The sequence below is a fragment of the Salmo salar genome, unplaced genomic scaffold (genome assembly GCF_965601325.2).
Source record: "Salmo salar unplaced genomic scaffold, fSalSal1 ptg000619l, whole genome shotgun sequence".
In the NCBI taxonomy this organism is placed as follows: Eukaryota; Metazoa; Chordata; class Actinopteri; order Salmoniformes; family Salmonidae; genus Salmo; species Salmo salar.
Window position 1 is genome coordinate 695,047 of NW_027675443.1, and position 26,598 is coordinate 721,644.

The 26,598-nt window shown below is 42.3% G+C and overlaps 1 protein-coding gene across 1 annotated transcript; it reads right to left on the reverse strand.

The window, feature by feature from the left end:
- Window positions 1-1,838: 1,838 nt before the first annotated feature.
- LOC106592354 (NLR family CARD domain-containing protein 3-like) lies at window positions 1,839-19,818 on the reverse strand. The gene is made up of 8 exons (XM_082972260.1): window positions 19,719-19,818; window positions 18,498-18,596; window positions 14,650-14,766; window positions 9,707-9,823; window positions 6,927-7,011; window positions 6,569-6,797; window positions 2,526-4,290; window positions 1,839-2,261 (listed from the first exon to the last, which is right to left on the reverse strand). Exons 2-8 carry the CDS (start codon window positions 18,533-18,535, stop codon window positions 2,072-2,074), a joined length of 2,541 nt encoding a protein of 846 aa, XP_082828386.1. The 5' UTR covers window positions 18,536-18,596; window positions 19,719-19,818; the 3' UTR covers window positions 1,839-2,071.
- Window positions 19,819-26,598: the final 6,780 nt, after the last annotated feature.

Below are 26,598 nucleotides of genomic sequence, written 5' to 3' on the forward strand. Positions count from 1 at the left end.
ATTAAAATCACACTGCTATTTTTGGTCGTGAAAATAGAGTGGCAGTATATTTTTTCAACATATTCAGATAGACTATATATCCAAAGGTATGTGGATACCCCTTCAAATTAGTGGATTCGTCTATTTCAGCCACACCCGTTGCTGACAGGTGTATAAAACCAAGCACACAGCCATGCAATCTCCATAGACAAACATTGGAAGTAGAATATCCTTTCTGAAGAGCTCAGTGACTTTCAATGTGGCACCGTCATAGGATGCCACAGTCAGTTCATCAAATGTCAGCCCTGCTAGAGCTGCCCCGGTCAACTGTAAGTGGTGTTATTGTGAAGTTGAAATGTCTAGTAACCACAACGGCTCAGCCCCACAAGCTCACAGAACGGAAGTGCGTTAAAATCGACTGTCCTCGGTTGCAACACTCCCAAATGAGTTCCAAACTGCCTCTGGAAGCAACTCTGGAAGCAAAGTCAGCACAACTATTCGTCGGGAGCTTCATGAAATGGGTTTCCATGGTCAAGCAGCTGCACACAAACCTAAGATCCCTATGCACAATGCCAAGCGTCAGCTGGAGTGGTGTAAAGCTTGCCGCCATTGGACTGGAGCAGTGGGAACTCGTTCTCTGGAGTGATGAATCATGCTTCACCATCTGGCAGTCCAATGGACTAATCTAGGTGTGGCGGATGCCAGGAGAACGCAACATGCCCCAATGAATAGTGCCAACTTTAAAGTTTGTTGGATGAGTAATGGTCTGGGGCTGTTTTTCATGGTTCGGGCTAGGCCCCTTAGTTCCAGTGAAGGGAAATCTTAACGCTACAGCATAAAATGACATTGTAGAAGATTCTGTGCTTCCAACTTTGTGGCAACAATTTAGGGAAAGCCCTATCGTGTTTCAGCATGACAATGCCTCTGTGCACAAAGCAAGGTCAATACAGAAATGCTTTGTCGAGATCGGTGTGGAAGAACTTGACTGGCCTGCACAGAGCCCTGACCTCAACCCCATCGAACACCTTTGGGATGAATTGAAACAACGACTGCGAGACAGGCCTAATCACCCAACATCAGTGCCTGACCTCCCTAATGCTCTTGTGGCTTAATGGAAGCAAGTCCTTGCAGCAATGTTCCAACATCTAGTGGAAAGCCTTGGTGAATAATAATATGCTAACCTCTCACCACTACCAATAACAGAGGCTACAACAAAACATGCTAACCTCTCACCATTACCAATAACAGAGGCTACAACAAAACATGCTAACCTCTCACCATTACCAATAACAGAGGCTACAACAAAACATGCTAACCTCTCACCATTACCAATAACAGAGACTACAACAAAACATGCTAACCTCTCACCATTACCAATAACAGAGGCTACAACAAAACATGCTAACCTCTCACCATTACCAATAACAGAGACTACAACAAAACATGCTAACCTCTCACCATAACCAATAACAGAGGCTACAACAAAACATGCTAACCTCTCACCATTACCAATAACAGAGGCTACAACAAAACATGCAAACCTCTCACCATGACCAATAACAGATCCTTGTGCCTCTGTAACTTTGTTATTCATCATTATTCACAATTTATTCATGATTATTCGTAATCATGGTAGCATCCACGTGACTGTAGAAGTTTTCAGAAACATCTTCTATTCTTACTGACAACACAAGTGAAGTGTTTCTATTAGGAAAAACATCATCCAAAACACAACCAAGACAAACTGCAAATGCATTCAACAAGTTTGTAGAATCACAAGCTTGATGTAATAACTGCAGGTAAGAAATATGTGACCAAATACTAAACTTTTGACTACTTTAATACAATATAAGTGAATTGCTCAGAAAACATATGACTTATTCAAATGGGGGGACTAGATACACAAAGTGCATTCATTACAAAACTGTAAAACGAACATGAATCAATGAATCATGAATCTCAAATCCCAAATGCTGGAGCATAGCGCCACGTTTAAAACTGTAAGCTTCACTGTCCAAACACATATGGTGTGGACTATGTGTGTCTGGTAAACACATGTGGATCTGGTGAACAGTTATCACTTGTTGACCAACTACAGGAATACTGACCTCAGAGTCTCCAGTTTACAGTGGGGATTCCCCAGTCCAGCAGAGAGCAGCTTCACTCCTGAATCCTTCAGGTCATTGTTACTCAGATCCAGCTCTCTCAGGTGTGAGGGGTTTGACTCCAGAGCTGAGACCAGAGAAGCACAGCCTTTCTTTGTGACTCCACAGCCTGACAGCCTGACAAAGAGATCATCATGATTTCACAAACACACTGTTAATTTAACGAGTAGTGTAGAAGGACAATGGCAGATGCATTTGGTTTATTCTCTCAAACAACATATAGATTCATCTTCTTTCTCCCATTAATTGTATGGTCATATTGTTATACTAATGTGATTATCAATGCACTGATTCAGTATGTTAATCAAAAATAAATATTTTTCTCCAAACTGAATATTTCATCCTGATGATAAATGCTTAAATGTAATTTTATGTACTCACAGAACAGCTCTGGAGGCTTTGACCACTGGCAGCAGCCTCAGAAGACCTTCCTCTGATCTGGAGTATTTCTTCAGGTCAAACACATCCAGCTCTTTTTCTGAAGTAAGCAACACAAAGACCAGAGCTGACCACTGTGCAGGTGACAGGTTGGGTTTTGAGAGACTTCCTGACCTCAGGTAGCTTTGGATCTCCTCCACTAGAGAATGGTCATTCAGTTCATTCAGACAGTGGAACAGATTGATGCTCCTCTCTGGAGAGGGATTCTCCCTGATCTTCTCCTTGATGTACTTGACTGTTTCTTCATGGGTCTGTGAGCTGATTCTTGTCTTTGTCAGTAGACCTCGTAAGTGCTTCTGATTGGACTCCAGTGAGAGGCCCAGAAGGAAGCGGAGGAACAGGTCCAGGTTTCCTGTCTCACTTTGTAAGGCTTTATCCACAGCACTCTTGTAGACAGTAACTTCATGCTCGTCTTTTGTTTGCAGTTTGTCCATGAGATTCTCATTGTTGTTGATGAATGAGAGGAACACATATACAGCAGCCAGAAACTCCTGAATGCTCAGATGCACGAAGCAGTACACCTTGTCCTGGTACAGCACACATTCCTCTTTAAAGAGCTGTGTGCACAATCCTGAGTACACTGAGGCTTCATTGGCATCAATGCCAGCCTCTTTCAGGTCTTCTTCATAGAAAATCAGATTTCCCTTGACAAGCTGTTGAAAAGCTATTTTTCCCAGTGACAGAATGCTCTCTTTATTCCAGTGTGGACCTGCCTCTTCTTTCCCAAGATACTTTTCATTCTTCTGTTTGGTATGAAACTCCACAAGGTGTGTGTACATCTCAGTCAGAGTCTTGGGCATCTCGTCTCTCTTATGCTTCAGCATATGTTCAAGGACTATTGCGGAAATCCAACAGAAGACTGGAATGTGGCACATGATGTGGAGGCTCCTTGATGTCTTTATGTGTGAGATGATTCTGCTGGCCAGGTCCTTATCATTGAATCTCTTCCTGAAGTACTCCTCCTTCTGTGGGTCACTGAACCCTCGTACCTCTGTCACCTGGTCAACACACCCTGAAGGGACCTTATTGGCTGCTGCAGGTCGGGTAGTTATCCAGAGGAGAGCAGAGGGAAGCAGATTTCCCTTAATGAGATTTGTCAGCAGAACATCCACTGAGGTTGACTCTGTGACGTCACAACAGATCTTGTTCTTCTGGAAGTCTAGGGGCAGTCGGCACTCATCCAGACCATCAAAGATGAACAGAACTTTGTACTTGTTGTAGTTGGAGATTCTTGATTGTTTGGTTTCCATTGAGAAGTAATTTAGAAGTTCAATCAAAGTGTGTTTGTCCCGTTTCATCAAATTCAGCTCCCGGAAGGGGAATGAAAATACAAATTGGATATCTTGATTTGCTTTTCCTTCAGCCCAGTCCAGAATGAACTTCTGTACAGAGACCGTTTTTCCAATGCCAGCGACTCCCTTTGTCAGCACAGTTCTGATAAGTTTGTCTTGTCCAGTTATGGGTTTGAACATGTCGTTACATTTGATTGCAGTCTCTGGTCTTGCTTGTTTCCTGGTTGTTGTCTCTATCTGTCTCAGCTCATGTTCATTATTGACCTCTCCTGTTCCACCCTCTGTGATGTAGAGCTCTGTGTAGATCTTATTGAGAAGTGTTGGGTTTCCTTGTTTAGCGATCCCCTCAAATACACATTGAAACTTCTTCTTCAGATTAGATTTGAGTTCACGTTGGCAAATCACAGCAAGCTCATCTGAATGAAGAAATAACACAGAGGATATTAATATTACGTCTGTTTTAATGCCTACAGTATTGTAGGACTGTTATAAAGTTTTACATTATAATAATTTATTCTCTTAACGGACTGTATAAATGTGTAAATGTTTTCATAATGCATTACACACTGGTGTGACTGATTACAATTGCTTTCGGAAAGTAATCAGACCACTTTACTTTTTCCACATTTTGTTACGTTACCTTATTCTAAAATGGATTCAAATAATTGTTTTACTCATCAATCTACTGAGACAGAAAAATTACGTATTTACCTCATTTGTTGGATATTTAACAATTATTTACTTAACAAACAGTAAGATATTTCTGTCCTACTACTGCTGTGTTTAAGATATGGTTTCCACTTCCTGCAGTTAGTCTGTGCGTATGGTCAAGAAAAATGGGTTTTGCTAGAGATAGCTTGAGCTGACAATGACTAGGTAATAAAAACCGAAGACTGGCATTCCATAGACAAGATGTGGTGACCCGAGAGAGAGAGAGCCTGGAAGAGTTTAGAACAATGCCTCATTGTCTCATCTTCCTGGCATCTGGGAAACTGGGTCGGAAGTAAAACAACATCCAGCGCAGATAACCAGGAGATGGACCAAGGTGGCTTATGGGAAGGGTAGAAATGACTGACTAAGGATTTTAATGGTCTATATAAGATCTCTGTTTTTTCATTATCAGTTAAGCTCTCGGCAACACACACACTTCGGAAGGTGGGGTCGACGGTTTCATTATTGCAATAATTAATCAATGATTGCTTGAATAATTGTCAGTCTCTCTCAGTACTGAAATTTCCATGACCCTACACACAAACCCCCATAATAACAATGCGAAAACAGTTGTTTGGGAATAAAAAACAAAAAACAGAAATACATTATTTGCATAAGTATTCAGACCCTTTTCTATGAGAGCTCAGGTGCCTCCTGTTTCCATTGATCATCCTTGAGATGTTTCTACAACTTGATTGGAGTCCACCTGTGGTAAATTCAATTGATTGGACATGATTTGGAAAGGCACACACCTGTCTATATAAGGTCCCACAATTGACAGTGCATATTAAAGCAAATTGTGTCGAGGCACATATTTGGAGAAGCGTACCAAAAAATGTCTGCAGCATTGAAGGTCCCCAAGAATACAGTGGCTTCCATTATTCTTAAATGGAAGAAGTTTAGAACCACCAAGACTCTTCCTAGAGCTGGCCACCCGGCCAAGCTGAGCAATCGGGGGAGAAGGTGCCTTGGTCAGGGAGGTGGCCAAGAACCCGATGATCACTCTGACAGAGCTCCACAGTTCCCCTGTGGAGATGGGAAAACCTTCCAGAAGGACAACCACCTCTGCAGCACTCCACAAATCAGGCCTTTATGATAAAGTGGCCAGACGGAAGCCACTACTCAGTAAAATGCAGATGACAGCCTGAACGCTAGGCGTCAAGTCTGGGGGAAACCTGGTACCATCAATACGGCGAAGCCTGGTGGTGGCAGCATCATGCTGTGGGGATGTTTTTTCAGCGGTAGGGACTGGGAGACTAGTCAGGATCGAGGGAAAGATGACTGGAAAAAAGTAAAGGGAGATCCTGGATGAAAACCTGCTCCAGAGCACTCAGGACCTCAGATTGGGGTGAAGGTTCACCTTCTGACAGGAAAACAACCCGAAGCACATAGCCAAGACAACGCAGGAGTGGCTTCGGGACAAGTCTCTGAATGTCCTTGACTGGTAGCCAGAGCCCAGACTTGAACCCAATCGAATGAACCACATCTCTGGAGAGAGCTGAAAATAGCTGTGCAGCAACGCTCCCCATCCAACGTGAAAGAGCTTGAGAGGATCTGCAGAGAAGAATGGGAGAAACTCCCCAAATACAGGTGTGCCAAGCTTGTAGCGTCATATCCAAGAAGACTCGAGACTGTAATCGCTGCCAAAGGTGCTTCAACAAAGTACTGAGTAAAGGGTCTGAATACTTATGTAAATATGATATTTCTGTTTTTTTTATTTTATATTTTCTGAACATTTTTAAAAACCTGTAATGTAAAATAAAATGTGAAAAAAAGAGTCTGAATACTTTCCTCTGTATATTATTATTGCTATTATTAATGTCTCTCTGTCTCTAACACATCTCCTGCTACTTGATGAGGTCACTAGGTGTTGTGTTAAGGCTGCTACAATATCATTGAGTTACACAGCTACTTTAGCTGTACTTTAGCTACAGCTTTTAAATGTTATAAAACAGAATTCAACATGATGCAGACAGCTCTTACTTTTCTCCAGTGTGTCAGCCAGCTCCTTCTGGTTCATTTTCCTCAGGATGTGCAGTGTGATTTTCAGAGCCCCCTCTCTGGCACTGCTCTCCTGGTTCTCATCTTCAGCATCCACCACTTCCTTATCCTGCTTCTGACTCTCAAAGCCTTCTGGGAGTTCTGGACTAAGAATCCTCTTGAACATCTTCAGCTCGTTCTTCACAAATGTCATAATATTCTTTTCAAGCAACTGAAATAAATAAAGTAAATAAGTTAAGCAAGAAAATAAATGCTTTCTCATTAACACATTAATGAATGATTGACAGATTAACTTTACTTGAGGTAAACAAAAACAAATGTACATAACAGGACCACATACACTGAATATGTAGACCAGGTCTGTTTGATGACTCTGGGCAGACTGACCACTGAGAATCTCTGACTCTGATCTCTCCTGTTGGTTTCTGTGGACAAAACATGAGATTACATCTCCTCATCCAGGTAGTGCACACACACACACACACACACACACACTAACATCTAACTTACTGAAAATGAATATAAAGCGTTTTGAAACAAAATTAATCCTTTGTCCTAAAACAATATTAAGCAAACTCATAATTTGCGTGTGTGTGTTTAAAGAAATTATGAAATAGTGTTTTTTTCACTATCTAATCATGGCATGAGGTTGTTCAAAATCTAACAATTGATGGTTTCATTTCAGAAAGACAAATAATCATGTTTTTTTTCTGAATGCTATACGGGGGGGGAGGGGGGTATTTGATCCCCTGTTGATTTTGTACATTGCCCACTTTCAAAGAAATGATCAGTCTATAATTTTAATAGCAGGTTTATTTGAACAGTGAGACAGAATAACAACAAAAAATCCAGAAAAGCACATGTCAAAAATGTTATAAAATTATTTGCATTTTAATGAGGGAAATAAGTATTTGACCCCTCTGCAAAACATGACTTAGTACTTGGTGGCAAAACCCTTGTTGGCAATCACAGAGGTCAGAAGTTTCTTGTAGTTGGCCACCAGGTTTGCACACATCTCAGGAGGGATTTTTTCCCACTCCTCTTTGCAGATCTCCTCCAAGTCATTAAGGTTTCCAGGCTGACGTTTGGCAACTCGAACCTTCAGCTCCCTCCACAGATTTTCTATGGGATTAAGGTCTGGAGACTGGCTAGGCCACTCCAGGACCTTAATGTGCTTCTTCTTGAGCCACTCCTTTGTTGCCTTGGCCGTGTGTTTTGGGTCATTGTCATGCTGGAATACCCATCCACGACCCATTTTCAATGCCCTGGCTGAGGGAAGGAGGTTCTCACCCAAGATTTCACGGTACATGGCCCCGTCCATCGTCCCTTTGATGCGGTGAAGTTGTCCTGTCCCCTTAGCAGAAAAACACCCCCAAAGCATAATGTTTCCACCTCCATGTTTGACGGTGGAGATGGTGTTCTTGGGGTCATAGGCAGCATTACTCCTCCTCCAAACATGGCGAGTTGAGTTGATGTCAAAGAGCTCCATTTTGGTCTCATCTGACCACAACACTTTCACCAGTTGTCCTCTGAGCCATTCAGATGTTCATTGGCAAACTTCAGACGGGCATGTATATGTTTTCTTGAGCAGGGGGACCTTGCGGGCGCTGCAGGACTTCAGTCCTTCACGGCGTAGTGTGTTACCAATTGTTTTCTTGGTGACTATGGTCCCAGCTGCCTTGAGTTCATTGACAAGATCCTCCCGTGTAGTTCTGGGCTGATTCCTCACCGTTCTCATGATCATTGCAACGCCACGAGGTGAGATCTTGCATGGAGCCCCAGGCCGAGGGAGATTGACAGTTCTTTTGTGTTTCTTCCATTTGCGAATAATCGCACCAAATGTTGTCACCTTCTCATCAAGCTGCTTGGCAATGGTCTTGTAGCCCATTCCAGCCTTGTGTAGGTCTACAGTCTTGTCCCTGACATCCTTGGAGAGCTCTTTGGTCTTGGCCATGGTGGAGAGTTTGGAATCTGATTGAGTTCAACTGTTTCAACTGTTCTGTTTGAAATGTTCTGCCTGCGGCTATGGAACCCTGACCTGTTCACCGGACGTGCTACCTGTCCCAGACCTGCTGTTTTCAACTCTCTAGAGACAGCAGGAGCGGTAGAGATACTCTCATAGATCGGCTATGAAAAAGACAACTGACACTTACTCTTGAGTTGCTGACTTGTTGTACCCTTGACAACTACTATGATTATTATTATTTGACCATGCTGGTCATTTATGAACATTTGAACATCTTGGCCATGTTCTGTTATAATCTCCACCCGGCACAGCCAGAAGAGGACTGGCCACCCCTCATAGCCTGGTTCCTCTCTAGGTTTCTTCCTAGGTTTTGGCCTTTCTAGGGAGTTTTTCCTAGCCACCGTGCTTCTACACCTGCATTGCTTGCTGTTTGGGGTTTTAGGCTGGGTTTCTGTACAGCACTTTGAGATATCAGCTGATGTAAGAAGGGCTATATAAATACATTTGATTTGATTTGAGTACCAGTACTGAGTCAATGTGCAGGGGTACCACGTAGTTGAGGTAATAATGAGACTATAAGGAGTACCAGTACTGAGACAATGTGCAGGCGTACCAGGTAGTTGAGGTAATAATGAGACTATAAGGAGTACCAGTACTGAGTCAATGTGCAGGGGTACCAGGTAGTTGAGGTAATAATGAGACTATAAGGAGTACCAGTACTGAGACAATGTGCAGGGGTACCAGGTAGTTGAGGTAATAATGAGACTATAAGGAGTACCAGTACTGAGTCAATGTGCAGGGGTACCAGGTAGTTGAGGTAATAATGAGACTATAAGGAGTACCAGTACTGAGTCAATGTGCAGGGCTACCAGGTAGTTGAGGTAATATGTACATGTAGGTAGGGGTAAAACTGACTAGGCAATCAGGATAGAGATTACATCTCCTAATCAAACACACACACACACACACACACACACACACACACACACACACACACACACACACACACACACACCACACACACACACACACACACACACACACGTATTATCCTATGGATATTTAAACCAAGAAAAAGAAATGGGAAAATGGGAGAGGAGAAATGACTAGAGTCTTGTTTATCTCACTGACCATGACCCATGAGTTCTTCTTACCTTTGTTCAGTAGAAAAGTCTCCCTCTCTAAACTTTATAGGTAGACCCATAGACTTGTTACTCTTCATCGACACACAGCTGGGTACAGGGGAGGCTGGTCTCTCCTGCTTGATTGGGCTTCAACACAACAGAGACAAACATTACATCTCTCATCTACTCTGAGCTCAGATGGGGAAACATAAGAAGAGTTTCATTCCAAAACGCTATATATATATTTTCAGAAATGTTGGTCAATTATATTTTACTGTTGAAAGAAATTACTCAACAACTACAAGGCTTATAAAGGCTCCCAAAGTGTGCAATATACACTTAAAAATGTCAGACTTGATTTGATGAAAAATGGATCAACCCCTACAAAAAATGTCCCTTAATTACAATCCACATAGAAATGCACATTTGCTGTTATTTTCCTGCTGTGAGAAACTGGGTCAAAGTAAGATATGGCATCTGTAAGTACATTTATCTTTAGATATCTAGGTGAGACAACCACATATCACAGTCAAATATACAGGATACTAACATTCCATTCCTGATAATCAATGGATATATAGATATCTGTAACAAGGGTCGTATAAAGGGGACCAAGGCGCAGCGTGTAGAGTGCTCATACTTTACTTTAATGAAAACGCTTAACCTGTTGGGGATAGGGGGCAGTATTTGCACGGCCGGATAAAAAACGTACCCGATTTAATCTGGTTACTACTCCTGCCCAATAACTAGAATATGCATATAATTGTTTGATTTGGATAGAAAACACCCTAAAGTTTCTAAAACTGTTTGAATGGTGTCTGAGTATAACAGAACTCATTTGGCAGGCTAAAACCTGAGAAGATTCCAAACAGGAAGCGCTCTCTCTGACTATTTCTTGGCCTTCTTGATCATCTCTAACCAAAACAGGGGATCTCTGGCATAACGTGACATTTTCTAACGCTCCCATAGGCTCTCAGAAGGCGCCAGAAAGATGAATGGTGGCTTTGCAGGCCATGGCTGAAAAACATTAGTGCATTTGGTAAGTGGTCGATCTGAGGACAATGAGACTGGAGGCGCGTGCACGAGCCGACACCATGTTTACTTTCTCTCTCTTTGAACGAAAACAACGACTCCCGGTCGGAATATTATCGCTTTTTTACGAGAAAAATCGCATAAAAATTGATTTTAAACAGCGTTTGACATGCTTCGAAGTACGGTAATGGAATATTTTGAATTTTTTTGTCATGAAACGCGTCGGGCGCGTCACACTTCGTTACCCTTCGGATAGTGTCTTGAACGCACGAACAAAACGCCGCTATTTGGATATAACTATGGATTATTTGGAACCAAACCAACATTTGTTATTGAAGTAGAAGTCCTGGGAGTGCATTCTGATGAAGAACAGCAAAGGTAATCAAACTTTTCTAATAGTAAATCGGAGTTTGGTGAGTACCACACTTGGTGGGTGTCGAAATAGCTAGCCTGTGATGGCCGGGCTATCTACTCAGAATATTGCAAAATGTGCTTTCACCGAAAAGCTATTTTAAAATCGGACATAGCGAGTGCATAAAGGAGTTCTGTATCTATAATTCTTAAAATAATTGTTATGTTTTTTTGTGAACGTTTATCGTGAGTAATTTAGTAAATTCACCGGAAGTGTTCAGTGGGAATGCTAGTCACATGCTAATGTAAAAAGCTGGTTTTTGATATAAATATGAACTTGATTGAACAAAACATGCATGTATTGTATAACATAATGTCCTAGGATTGTCATCTGATGAAGATCATCAAAGGTTAGTGCTGCATTTAGCTGTGGTTTGGGTTTATGTGACATTATATGCTAGCTTGAAAAATGGGTGTCTGATTATTTCTGGCTGGGTACTCTGCTGACATAATCTAATGTTTTGCTTTCGTTGTAAAGCCTTTTTGAAATCGGACAGTGTGGTTAGATTAACGAGAGTCTTGTCTTTAAAATGGTGTAAAATAGTCATATGTTTGAGAAATTGAAGTAATAGCATTTCTAAGGTATTTGAATATCGCGCCACGGGATTACACTGGCTGTTGAGTAGGTGGGACGCAAGCGTCCCACTGGCCCAGAGAGTTTAAACAAAAACAACAAAACGACAGCCAACAGTTCCGTCAGGTATACTAACAAAACGGAAAACAACTACCCACACCAACACAGGAAAAACAGGCTGCCTAAGTATGGCTTCCAATCAGAGACAACCATAGACACCTGCCTCTGATTGGAAACCATACCTGGCCAAAACATAGAAAACAAGAACATAGAATGCCCACCAACCTATCACACCCTGGCCTAGCTAAACAGAGAAAACACAGCTCTCCTAGGTCAGAGCGTGACAGTACCCCCCCCAAAGGTGCGGACTCCCGGCCACAAACCTGAAACAATTGGGGAGGGTCCGGGTGGGCATCTATGTTTTATGGAAAAAGGGTTGTAACATAGGTGTCTCCATAATGACAATCTATATAGCCTACCTTATAATATGCAGGGCTACTGATTAGTTTCCACTTTGAAAACTGCTGTCTGTCTGCAACTCAGCTCAAGTAGCAGTTCTACTAACTAGTAATATCTCATTCCAGGTATTCATTCACATACTCTGTACATTAGAATTGATTACTGTTCAGTAATACTTTATTTTGTACTGCTCTCCATATAGTGTTTTCTGATCGTTCGTATCAAAATCAAAATAACAACTTTACTCTCTTTTTCAGTTCAGCCGTCTCCCCACCCTGATAACAAATTCTCAGACGGCAATTCTCAAAATGCAGCCCGACCTAAGCTCACTCTTCCTCCGTCTTTTCTTCACGCAAATGACAGGGATTTGGGCCTGTTCCCGGGAAAGCAGTATATTATAAATACATGTAAATATATATTTTTTTCCAGTTCGAGTTGAGTGATCGCTGTTCTGATGTCCAGAAGTTCTTTCAGGTCATAAGAGACGGTAGCAGCAACATTATGTACAAAATAAGTAAAAAAATAAGTTACAAACAAGGCAAAAAAACAAACAAAATAGCACGTGAAACGTCAGCCATCCTCTCCGGCGCCATTCGATCTGTTTGATAGCCTTGCGGAAGGAGCGACTACTCTGTTTGTATTCTGCCATATTCCCCATCACCTTCCCCTGGTTAAATGCGGTGGTTCATGCTTTAAGTTGAGCGAATGCTGCCATCTTTCCAGGGTTTCTGGTTAGAGTACGTTTTAATAGTCACAGTGGGTACAACATCTCCTATACAGTTCTTGATAAACTCAATAACCGTCTAGGTGTACATGTCCATATATTCTCAGAAGACACCCGGAACATATCCCAGTCCGCGTGATCAACACAATCTTGAAGCGCGGATACCGATTGGTCAGACCAGTATTGAATAGTCCTTAGCACAGGTGATTCATGTTTGAGTTTCTGCCTATAGGAAGGGAGGAGCAAAATGGAGTCGTTGTCAGATTTGCAGAAAGGAGGGCAGGGGAGGGCCTTGTATGCATCCCGGAAGATAGAGTAACAAAGATCCAGTGTTTTTCCAGCGCAAATGCTACAGTCAATATGATGATAGAATTTAGGTAGCCTTTTCCTCAAATTTGCTTGGTAAAAAAATCTTTAGCTATAATAACTGCAGCCCCAGGATATATGGTTTCCAGTTTGCATAAAGTCCAGTGAAGTTCCATGAGGGGCGTCGTGGTATCTGGGAACGCATATGAAGTAGAACAGGCCAGGGTTTGGGGTTTGAGGCAATGAGAGAGCTAAAAATGACTTCCTTAGTTATTGTTAATTTTGAAAATCGAAGTTGAACATGTTATTACTCCAACCTCGTGAAAGGGACAAACTGACACGTTTTAACTTTTGTCAAAAACAACTTTATTTCGAAGAAGTGCCTTTGATTTGACGGCCTGCACATGCTCAGTTTCGCACAAGACAACCGTTAGACGCAATGACGTGTTTCTGGGCATAAGCTTCAAATCAAATCAATTTGTATTTCTCACATGCGGCGAATACAAAAGGGGTACACTTTACCATGAAACGCTTACTTACGAGCCCTTTCTCAACAATACAGTTAAAAAGTAAGAAAAACATGCTCAATAAAAAAGGAAAAAGTAACACAACAAAATAACAATAATGAGACTATAAGGAGTACCAGTACTGAGTCAATGTGCAGGGGTACCAGGTAGTTGAGGCTATAAGGAGTACCAGTACTGAGTCAATGTACAGGGGTACCAGGTAGTTGAGGTAATAATGAGACTATATGGAGTACCAGTACTGAGTCAATGTATAGGGGTACCAGGTAGTTGAGGTAATAATGAGACTATATGGAGTACCAGTACTGAGTCAATGTGCAGGGGTACCAGGTAGTTGAGGTAATAATGAGACTATATGGAGTACCAGTACTGAGTCAATGTGCAGGGGTACCAGGTAGTTGAGGTAATAATGAGGCTATAAGGAGTACCAGTACTGAGTCAATGTGCAGGGGTACCAGGTAGTTGAGGTAATAATGAGGCTATAAGGAGTACCAGTACTGAGTCAATGTGCAGGGGTACCAGGTAGTTGAGGTAATAATGAGACTATAAGGAGTACCAGTACTGAGTCAATGTGCAGGGGTACCAGGTAGTTGAGGTAATAATGAGGCTATAAGGAGTACCAATACTGAGTCAATGTGCAGGGGTACCAGGTAGTTGAGGTAATATGTACATGTAGGTAGGGGTAAAACTGACTAGGCAATCAGGATAGAGATTACATCTCCTAATCAAACACACACACACACACACACACACACACACACACACACACACACACACACACACACACACACACACACACACACACACACACACACACACACACACACACACACGTATTAGCCTATGGATTTTTAAACCAAGAAAAATAAATGGGAAAATGGGAGAGGAGAAATGACTAGAGTGTTGTTTAACTCACTGACCATGACCCATGAGTTCTTCTTACCTTTGTTCAGTAGAAAAGTCTCCCTCTCTAAACTTTATAGGTAGACCCATAGACTTGTTACTCTTCATCGACACACAGCTGGGTACAGGGGAGGCTGGTCTCTCCTGCTTGATTGGGCTTCAACACAACAGAGACAAACATTACATCTCTCATCTACTCTGAGCTCAGATGGGGAAACATAAGAAGAGTTTCATTCCAAAATGCTATATATATATTTTCAGAAATGTTGGTCAATTATATTTTGTGAGAAACTGTGAGAAACTGGGTCAAAGTAAGATATGGCATCTGTAAGTACATTTATCTTTAGATATCTAGGTGAGGCAACCACATATCACAGTCAAATATACAGGATACTAACATTCCATTCCTGATAATCAATGGATATATAGATATCTGTAACAAGGGTCGTATAAAGGGGACCAAGGCGCAGCGTGTAGAGTGCTCATACTTTACTTTAATGAAAACGCTTAACCTGTTGGGGATAGGGGGCAGTATTTGCACGGCCGGATAAAAAACGTACCCGATTTAATCTGGTTACTACTCCTGCCCAGTAACTAGAATATGCATATAATTGTTTGATTTGGATAGAAAACACCCTAAAGTTTCTAAAACTGTTTGAATGGTGTCTGAGTATAACAGAACTCATTTGGCAGGCCAAAACCTGAGAAGATTCCAAACAGGAAGCGCTCTCTCTGACTATTTCTTGGCCTTCTTGATCATCTCTAACCAAAACAGGGGATCTCTGGCATAACGTGACATTTTCTAACGCTCCCATAGGCTCTCAGAAGGCGCCAGAACGATGAATGGTGGCTTTGCAGGCCATGGCTGAAAAACATTAGTGCATTTGGTAAGTGGTCGATCTGAGGACAATGAGACTGGAGGCGCGTGCACGAGCCGACACCATGTTTACTTTCTCTCTCTTTGAACGAAAACAACGACTCCCGGTCGGAATATTATCGCTTTTTTACGAGAAAAATCGCATAAAAATTTATTTTAAACAGCGTTTGACATGCTTCGAAGTACGGTAATGGAATATTTTGAAATTTTTTGTCACGAAACGCGTTCGGGCGCGTCACCCTTCTTTACCCTTCGGATAGTGTCTTGAACGCACGAACAAAACGCCGCTATTTGGATATAACTATGGATTATTTGGAACCAAACCAACATTTGTTATTGAAGTAGAAGTCCTGGGAGTGCATTCTGATGAAGAACAGCAAAGGTAATCAAACTTTTCTAATAGTAAATCGGAGTTTGGTGAGTACCACACTTGGTGGGTGTCAAAATAGCTAGCCTGTGATGGCCGGGCTATCTACTCAGAATATTGCAAAATGTGCTTTCACCGAAAAGCTATTTTAAAATCGGACATAGCGAGTGCATAAAGGAGTTCTGTATCTATAATTCTTAAAATAATTGTTATGTTTTTTTGTGAACGTTTATCGTGAGTAATTTAGTAAATTCACCGGAAGTGTTCGGTGGGAATGCTAGTCACATGCTAGTCACATGCTAATGTAAAAAGCTGGTTTTTGATATAAATATGAACTTGATTGAACAAAACATGCATGTATTGTATAACATAATGTCCTGGGATTGTCATCTGATGAAGATCATCAAAGGTTAGTGCTGCATTTAGCTGTGGTTTGGGTTTATGTGACATTATATGCTAGCTTGAAAAATGGGTGTCTGATTATTTCTGGCTGGGTACTCTGCTGACATAATCTAATGTTTTGCTTTCGTTGTAAAGCCTTTTTGAAATCGGACAGTGTGGTTAGATTAACGAGAGTCTTGTCTTTAAAATGGTGTAAAATAGTCATATGTTTGAGAAATTGAAGTAATAGCATTTCTAAGGTATTTGAATATCGCGCCACGGGATTACACTGGCTGTTGAGTAGGTGGGACGCAAGCGTCCCACTGGCCCAGAGAGGTTAAACAAAAACAACAAAACGACAGCCAACAGTTCCGTCAGGTATACTAACAAAACGGAAAACAACTACCCACACCAACACAGGAAAAACAGGCTGCCTAAGTATGGCTTCCAATCAGAGACAACCATAGACACCTGCCTCTGATTGGAAACCATACCCGGCCAAAACATAGAAAACAAGAACATAGAATGCCCACCAACCTATCACACCCTGGCCTAGCTAAACAGAGAAAACACAGCTCTCCTAGGTCAGAGCGTGACAGTACCCCCCCCAAAGGTGCGGACTCCCGGCCACAAACCTGAAACAATTGGGGAGGGTCCGGGTGGGCATCTATAATTGGCGGCTGCTCTGGTTCTGGGCGTAGCCCACCCCCCCGCCCACTGTTCCCCCCGCTTCTGTGTGTCCGGAGGAACCAGACCGTGGATCATTGCCGGAGGATCTGGAACGCCATCGCCGCTGAAGATTCCGAGCTGCAGGCCGCCGCTGAAGACTCCGGGCTGCAGGCCGCCGCTGAAGACTCCGGGCTGCAGGCCGCCGCTGAAGACTCTGTGCTGCACGCCGCTGCTGAAGACTCTGTGCTGCAGGCCGCCGCTGAAGACTCCGGGCTGGAGAGCGTCGCTGGAGCTGAGGAGCGTCGCTGGAGGCTCCAGACTGGAGAGCGTCGTTGTAGGTTCCGGACTAGAGACCGTTGTTGCAGGCTCCATGCCTTGGATCATCAATACAGGTTCCGTGCCCTGGATTATCACTGGAGGCTTTGTGCCATGGATCATCTCTACAGGTGCCGGGCCATGGATTATCCCTACAGGCTTCGTGCCATTGATTATCCCTACGGGCTCCGGACCATGGATAATCCCTACAGGCTTCTTGCCATGGATTATCTCTACAGGCTCCGGGCCATGGATCATCACTAGAGGCTTCGTGCCATGGATCATCTCTACAGGCTTCGGACCACAGATTATCACTGGAGGCTTTATTCGTGGAGCTGGAACAGGTCTCACCGGACTGGGGAGACGCACTGAGGACCGAGTGCTCAAAGCAGGCACCGGTCATACTGGGCTATGGAGGCGAACTGGAGGGAGAGTGCGAGGAGCAGGCACAGGACGTACTGGTTATGGAGGCGCATTGGAGGGAGAGCATGAGGAGCAGGCACAGGACGTACTGGGCTATGGAGGCACACTGGAGAGAGAGTGCGAGAGGCAGGCACATGCTCACCACAATAAGCACGGGGAGTTGGCTCAGGTCTCACCCCTGGCCCAGCCAAACTACCCGTGTGCCCCCCCCAAAAAAATGTTTTGGGGCTGCCTCTCGTTCTTCCCCGGTAGGCTCCGATATCTCTCTATTACCTGGCCCCAAGTCCAGTTTCTCCTTTCCGTCCACTCCTTATGTGACCAGGTGTCCATTTCTGCCTGGGCACGCCGCTTTATCCAATCATGGTGGGTAGTTCTGTAATGAGGGTCGTATAAAGGGGACCAAGGCGCAGCGTGTAGAGTGCTCATACTTTACTTTAATGAAAACGCTTAAACAAAAACAACAGCCAACAGTTCCGTCAGGTATACTAACAAAAAGGAAAACAACCACCCACACCAACCAAGGAAAAACAGGCTGCCTAAGTATGGCTTCCAATCAGAGACAACGATAGACACCTACCTCTGATTGGAAACCATACCCGGCCAAAACATAGAAAACAAAAACATAGAATGCCCACCCACCTATCACACCCTGGCCTAGCTAAACAGAGAAAACACAGCTCTCCTAGGTCAGAGCATGACAATATCTAGGTGAGACAACCACATATCACAGTTAAATATACAGGAATGTATACACATCTACAATCTAGAACAGTTATATAGAATGTACACATAAGCAATCATTTCTGATTAAAAAACGTTTTGGAATATGCCTTCTTAAACAATATTGTCAGCTCACCTCTTAGTTTTGGTGTCATGTCCCTCAGAGAGACTCATTTTAGAGGCAGGGCCCCCCTCCTCTCTCTCCCTAGAGAGACAAATTTTCGAGCACTGACCCCTAAACAGAGATCCAGCATGTTGGTTGTCGTTAACACAGTGACAAGAAATTATTGAAAGTCAGTTGTTCTCATTTATTAATGATCTCTTAGAAATAAAACATTTACTAACAGACACATCCAAACCGTCAGGTGATTTAATGTAATGACTTTTTCTAGCCCAATGACTACTCAAAACCCTCCCAACAAGGCCTGAAAACTAGCCCCAAAAAATAGTCCCTGGTAGCGCCTGAGGCCTACATGTTATTTCAGATAGCCTACAGTAGCCTGGGCAAGATGTAGGCAAGATGTAAGATGAACGATTTAGCAGCTAGCCTAGTTCAAATTGACAAATATATTTATTCAACATGAATAGCGAGGCGATTTGGTGGTAGGAAGTGCTTCTGTTGCCCAGTAGCCTGCTGGAATAGGCTACTGAGGATGGGGTCGTAATTTCAATCACTGAATCAAATATTAATAACATGGTTATGAACTGAATAGGTCTATGCTTGTCAACAACAGCCAGGTAATCTTTTACTTGTAGTCTAATCTAACTGACTGATATCTTCAATCTAATGCATTCTAACAGCTAATCAGCAATTGCTATATCAAGTGTGACAATGGTCACAGCTCTAACTTCCAACTGAATTAACACGGCCATTAATAATTGCATAATAACAAAAGACTACAACAACAATAAACTACATTGCCATAGAAATGAATAGGCTATTTAATGGCCAACAGACGTGTCATTTTCCCCAAAAAATGTTTAACAGGCCTACAAACCCAAAAGGTTTTAATTTCAGAATGTTCATTTGTTTGCCTCAAATATTAAACTGTCTTAAAATATTTGATGATTAGTTGAATCAGGTGTGTAAGTGCTGGTCAGAACAAAAGGATGAGAAACCCTGAGATAAACATAAAACCATATAATGTAAAAGCTCCTCCACCATCTTTACCAGACGTTTTACTGATAACATGTAGACCTACTGATTAGTTTCCACTTTGAAAACTGCTGTCTGTCAGCAACTCAGCTCAAGTAGCAGTTCTTCTAACAGTTCTTCTAATATATCATTCCTGTTATTCATTCACGTTCTCTGTCCTTTAGAATTGATTACTGTTCAGTAATACTTAGAAATACTCACTTTATTTTTCAGGTCTCTCCATATAGTGTTTTCTGCTCTGTCGTCTCAAAATGGATCCTGTACAAAATAAACATGTTACTTCCTGCTTCATTCAGCACACTCCCCACCCTGAAAATAGTGTTTAATTTGTAACTTCCACTAGATGGCAGTAAACACCTGCTGTAACGAGACTCTACAACAGTAAGTGTTTGGTTTCTTTGTCCTGGTGAGTCCTGGGAAGTGTATCAGAAGAAGAGAGCTGACCTAGGATCAGGTCCATGTAATCTGATTCATTATGATCTAGGATCAGGTCCCCCTCTCCATGTAATCTGATTCATTATGATCTAGGATCAGGTCCCTCCTCTCCATGTAATCTGATTCATTATGATCTAGGATCAGGTCCCCCTCTCCATGTAATCTGATTCATTATGATCTAGGATCAGGTCCTCCTCTCCATGTAATCTGATTCATTATGATCTAGGATCAGGTCCTCCTCTCCATGTAATCTGATTCATTATGATCTAGGATCAGGTCCTCCTCTCCATGTAATCTGATTCATTATGATCTAGGATCAGGTCCCTCCTCTCCATGTAATCTGATTCATTATGATCTAGGATAATTACATATTGGAGAATAACAACAATCTCAATCTGAAGCTCTAAAGAAAAAAGAGGAATAGTGTAAATCAGGACCACCATTCTTCCTCCTGCCCACCTATTGTCCCTGTATGAATCAGGACCACCATTCTTCCTCCTGCCCACCTATTGTCCCTGTATGAATCAGGAACACCATTCTTCCTCCTGTCCACCTATTGTCCCTGTATGAATCAGGAACACCATTCTTCCTCCTGTCCACCTATTGTCCCTGTATGAATCAGGAACACCATTCTTCCTCCTGCCCCACCTATTGTCCCTGTATGAATCAGGAACACCATTCTTCCTCCTGCCCCACCTATTGTCCCTGTATGAATCAGGACCACCATTCTTCCTCCTGTCCACCTATTGTCCCTGTATGAATCAGGAACACCATTCTTCCTCCTGTACACCTATTGTCCCTGTATGAATCAGGAACACCATTCTTCCTCCTGTCCACCTATTGTCCCTGTATGAATCAGGAACACCATTCTTCCTCCTGTCCACCTATTGTCCCTGTATGAATCAGGACCACCATTCTTCCTCCTGTCCACCTATTGTCCCTGTATGAATCAGGAACACCATTCTTCCTCCTGTCCACCTATTGTCCCTGTATGAATCAGGAACACCATTCTTCCTCCTGTCCACCTATTGTCCCTGTATGAATCAGGAACACCATTCTTCCTCCTGTCCCACCTATTGTCCCTGTATGAATATTAGTTGGCATCTAATTGAAGAACATACTGCTTTATAGATCCCAGCCTGACAAACAATTGTTTGGGCCTTTGAGCACTTGCACTGGGCCTCCGTTGAGTCTCCATGTGTCAAGCAGTACAGAGAAACACCCTCTAGATGACAGCAGAGGCTCTTGGATCTACCCTGTCTAACCACCAGTTTAGTGACCTTGTTCCATCAATATGTCCATACTACTTCACAACCCATTTCAGGTCTTGACCAGCAATGTCCCATTGGGCTCAACCAAGCCGAGAGTGAGGTTCTATAAAGAGGACTGACTTTCATACCAACTCCTAAACAGGTGGACTGACTTTCATACCAACTCCTAAACAGGTGGACTGACTTTCATACCAACTCCTAAACAGGTGGACTGACTTTCATACCAACTCCTAAACAGGTGGACTGACTTTCATACCAACTCCTAAACAGGTGGACTGACTTTCATACCAACTCCTAAACAGGTGGACTGACTTTCATACCAACTCCTAAACAGGTGGACTGACTTTCATACCAACTCCTATACCGGTGGACTGACTTTCATACCAACTCCTAAACAGGTGGACTGACTTTCATTCCAACTCCTAAACAGATGGACTGACTTTCATACCAACTCCTAAACAGGTGGACTGGCTTTCATACCAACTCCTAAACAGGTGGACTGACTTTCATACCAACTCCTAAACAGGTGGACTGGGAGGAGCTCCGCAGGGATCTACACGTCTATCATAGAAGATTGAAGTTATCAGATCATTTTGAATATGAAACAGATTTTCCTCAGATACTATTTCCAAACCCCTCACATTGGGAACCTCAGTTGGAGTCAGAAACTATACAGACTCTTATACGTAGGGATGTGGCTTCCTTTTCACTATTCAGAACCAGACCTGTTATCAGCTTAACCTTATAAATGTTCTAGAAATATAGTGATTAAACCAGCAGATAAGGGGGCTCAGATTGTTGTAATGGATAAAGTGAATATCTTCTTGAAGCCAATAGACAATAGGATCATATTAAACACTATGTTCCTTTGTCCCACTCAACACAACCGGAAAACACAAAGATTAATTCAGGAGATAAACCTTATGAGGATAAGTACATTACAGATAAACAGATGGTCTGTCTTTTTGGGCCAGATTCTCCAAGGCCTAGGCAGTTTTACTTACTGCTTAAAATACATATCTCCTGAGACGTTGGCGGTTCCCTGCAGCTGACCAATAGGAAGTGATTGTGTCTTAGAGAAGTTGGCGGTTCCCTGCAGCTGACCAATAGGAAGTGATTGTGTCTCAAAATCTTACTGTATTGCTGAATATATAGACTTTAATATCAACCCTCTATCCCAGAAACACCCAGCTATGTTCAGGATACTGATGAATTAAGGGTTTACTACTATTGTAGTACTGACTTTAATATCAACCCTCTATCCCAGAAACACCCAGCTATGTTCAGGATACTGTTGAATGAAGGGTTTATTACTATTGTTGTACCCTATTTATTAACTTAGCTACTGACTTGTTCTATTGTTGTTGCATTGTCAAGAGGTTAACCTGCAAGGAAGCATTTCATTACATTATACCTGTACTGTACTAGATATTATTAGTTATCAACAGCTCAGTACGTTATTACTGTACTGGATATTATTAGTTATCAACAGCTCAGTACATTATACCTGTACTGTACTAGATATTATTAGTTATCAACAGCTCAGTACATTATCCTGTACTAGATATTATTAGTTATCAACAGCTCAGTACATTATACCTTGTACTGTACTAGATATTATTAGTTATCAACAGCTCAGTACTTATACCTGTACTGTACTTTATATTATTAGTTATCAACAGCTCAGTATATTATACCTGTACTGTACTGGATAGTATTAGTTATCAACAGCTCAGTACGTTATACCTGTACTGTACTAGATATTATTAGTTATCAACAGCTCAGTATGTTATACCTGTACTGTACTAGATATTATTAGTTATCAACAGCTCAGTACGTTATACCTGTACTGTACTAGATATTATTAGTTATCAACAGCTCAGTATGTTATACCTGTACTGTACTAGATATTATTAGTTATCAACAGCTCAGTATGTTATACCTGTACTGTACTAGATATTATTAGTTATCAACAGCTCAGTACACTATACCTGTACTGTACTAGATATTATAATAGATTTTTTTAGGGTTGCCATGGATTTCAAGCGGGCAACAGGCGTGTTGGGGGTTTCCTGCCAGCGTGACCACCCGCTTCACTTCCTGAACATGAAAAAGGCTGAAAGGTGGGATGCAGTAATAAGGTTTTTTCAGTTTGTTTTCAATATTTATTTTCAGTATTTGATTAATTTAGTTTGTAAATAATGATGTATCTCTTCTGTAGTTTGTCAGATGCAGTGAACCTGCTGAGAGATGAAGGAGGGGATGAGATGCCAGAACATCAATCTCATCTTCATGGAGGACATTGATGCCAGATGCAGTGAACCTGCTGAGAGATGAAGGAGGGGATGAGAGGCCAGAACATCAATCTCATCTTCATGGAGGACATTGATGCCATATGCAGTGAACCTGCTGAAAGATGAAGGAGGGGATGAGAGGCCAGAACATCAACCTCATCTTCATGGAGGACAATGATGCCATATGCAGTGAACCTGCTGAAAGATGAAGGAGGGGATGAGAGGCCAGAACATCAACCTCATCTTCATGGAGGACAATGATGCCAGATGCAGTGAACCTGCTGAGAGATGAAGGAGGGGATGAGAGGCCAGAACAATCTCATCTTCATGGAGGACATTGATGCCAGATGCAGTGAACCTGCTGAGAGATGAAGGAGGGGATGAGAGGCCAGAACATCAATCTCATCTTCATGGAGGACATTGATGCCAGATGCAGCCACATGTGAAGTAATGAACCTTTTTTATTCAAGCTCTCATTGACTTTAACATTTGAAAAGCAGTTTTCTCCAAAAATAGTTTTAACGTGAACATTTGGTCCATAACTTTTTAGAGAAACTTTCCTGAATTGAAGCATGGGACCAAATTGGTTGTTCCAGTTTTCCATGCTGATGGACATGACTTGTCATGTCAGGTACTTGAACAGGATCATTAATATTATTAGTAGGTATTTATTCATATTTTATAAGGTGTAAACAAATAACCCTTTTACCATGGTATGACATGATTTTATATTTCTAGATGAAATTCAACACCCGATATGTGGAAGGTGCTGGACTGGCAGATGGGGAGCAGATGGAGAGGCTGTGGTCGTATCTGAGGCGCTTTGGGAAGGTCACCAAAGAAATGAGGCCGTCCCATCTTATTGACCTCCTGACTGATGCACTTCTCCACCATGGGAAAAAGATACGCCAGAGGAAACGTTAGTACACTTGGAATTGTTCTTCATTTACTTGATGCTGGTTGACTCTAGTGATGTTCCTAACATGTCCTGTTGTTTTGATGTAGTGGACTCTCTGCCATAGAGGGTTTTCCCAGCAACAGAAGTTGCAACAGAGGCAGAAAGGGAAATGGCAGAAACTCTTCCAGGTAAACATTGTATCAATAATCTAAGCATAGAATTTCAGTATTGATTAGAAATGTTGTCACATCTGTCACTGTTGTTATGTTTTAGGAACAACACTGGACACCATTAGGGATTGGAGCAGGAATGTCACTGTCACCCGTGAGAAGCAAAAACCTGCTCTGTGCTGGGAGGAGCAATATGTTGCAATGCATACAACATACAATTGCAATGTATATCATTAATTTTAAATGACTAAACAAAGTTGTTATTTTTCGGCATCATTATTGTCTGTCCTCTCTAATCCATGTTTTATTATCAGGGCATTGTTTTATTATCAGCTTGTGCAGATCGAGAGGTACTTCCTGAGTTTTTAACAGTGTAATTCTTAGATCAATGAATATAATTGATCTCCCTGGTCAAAGTATTTAGAACCTTTCTGATGACAGAAAACTGAAGACGATGGGGAGGAAGAACAGCACCCTCCATCGATGGTCCCCCACCAGCAGTCTCTTCCAGACTGCACTCCACAGACTGCAGAGTAACAGATTGATGGTCCCCCACCAGCAGTCTCTTCCAGACTGCACTCCACAGACTGCAGAGTAACAGATTGATGGTCCCCCACCAGCAGTCTCTTCCAGACTGCACTCCACAGACTGCAGAGTAACAGATTGATGGTCCCCCACCAGCAGTCTCTTCCAGACTGCACTCCACAGACTGCAGAGGAACAGATTGAGGACCAATCTGGAGGGAACCTTCAGTCTGCTGCTAGAACGGAGGATCCTCTGTGGCCTGATGACAAAATATGCAGCTTTTATATATATATATATTCAACAATAGGAACAAGTCAACTCATATCAGATCTATGATAATTCTGGGTGGTCAAACACAATAATAATATTTATTTGTATCTGTTTCTGAACTTGGTTTCTGTTGCTAATGATCTATTGTTGGATGGTAATCAGAGTAATTTTATAGCAGCTTTAGGTCATTTTTTATTTATTTTTTGTTTAGATTGGATTACCTTTAACATATGTTCTGTCTGTATTATCTGTTATCAATAGATGGTCAAGGTATAGATTATGTCACACACTGACCTAGGAGAGCTGTGTTTTCTCTGTTTAGCTAGGCCAGGGTGTGATAGGTGGGTGGGCAATCTATGTTTTATTTTCTATGTATGGTTTCCAATCAGAGACAGGTGTCTTTCGTTGTCTCTGATTGGAAGCCATACTTAGGCAGCCTGTTTTTCCTTTGTCCTTGTAACGATCGTCGTGCAGGAAGGAAGAAGTGGACCAAGGCGCAGCTGGGAGCGAACACATGTTATTTATTACAGACTGAAATAACACGGTCAAAACAGAGAATAAACGTATCGCTACTGCTCCAACAAAAAGAGACAACAACCCACAAACATCGTGGGGGGAAAAGGAACTTAAATATGATTCCCCAATCAGAGGCAACTAGCGACAGCTGTCTCTGATTGGGAATCGACAGAACCCAACATAGAAATACGCCCCAAAGCAAGGCTATACCAGGGTGTGATAGGTGGGTGGGCAATCTATGTTTTATTTTCTATGTATGGTTTCCAATCAGAGACAGGTGTCTTTCGTTGTCTCTGATTGGAAGCCATACTTAGGCAGCCTGTTTTTCCTTTGTTCTTGTAACGATCGTCGTGCAGGAAGGAAGAAGTGGACCAAGGCGCAGCTGGGAGCGAACACATGTTATTTATTACAGACTGAAATAACACGGTCAAAACAGAGAATAAACGTATCGCTACTGCTCCAACAAAAAGAGACAACAACCCACAAACATCGTGGGGGGAAAAGGAACTTAAATATGATTCCCCAATCAGAGGCAACTAGCGACAGCTGTCTCTGATTGGGAATCGACAGAACCCACATAGAAATACGCCCCAAAGCAAGGCTATACCAAAAACATAGAAAATAAACTATAGAAATGCCACACCCTGACCAAAATAGAAGAGTTCACCTGGTCAGGGCGTGACAGTCCTTGTGGGTAGTTAT

What these genes read in the sequence shown, in the direction of transcription:
- LOC106592354 (XM_082972260.1), bottom strand. Translation starts at nt 18,535, where the DNA reads ATGAGTCTCTCTGAGGGACATGACACCAAAACTAAGAG. An exon ending in GACTTTTCTACTGAACAAAG is followed by an intron (nt 9,824 to 14,649) that starts GTAAGAAGAACT and finishes GTTGTGTTGAAG; the next exon opens with CCCAATCAAGCAGGAGAGAC. An exon ending in AAAGCCTCCAGAGCTGTTCT is followed by an intron (nt 2,262 to 2,525) that starts GTGAGTACATAA and finishes TCTCTTTGTCAG; the next exon opens with GCTGTCAGGCTGTGGAGTCA.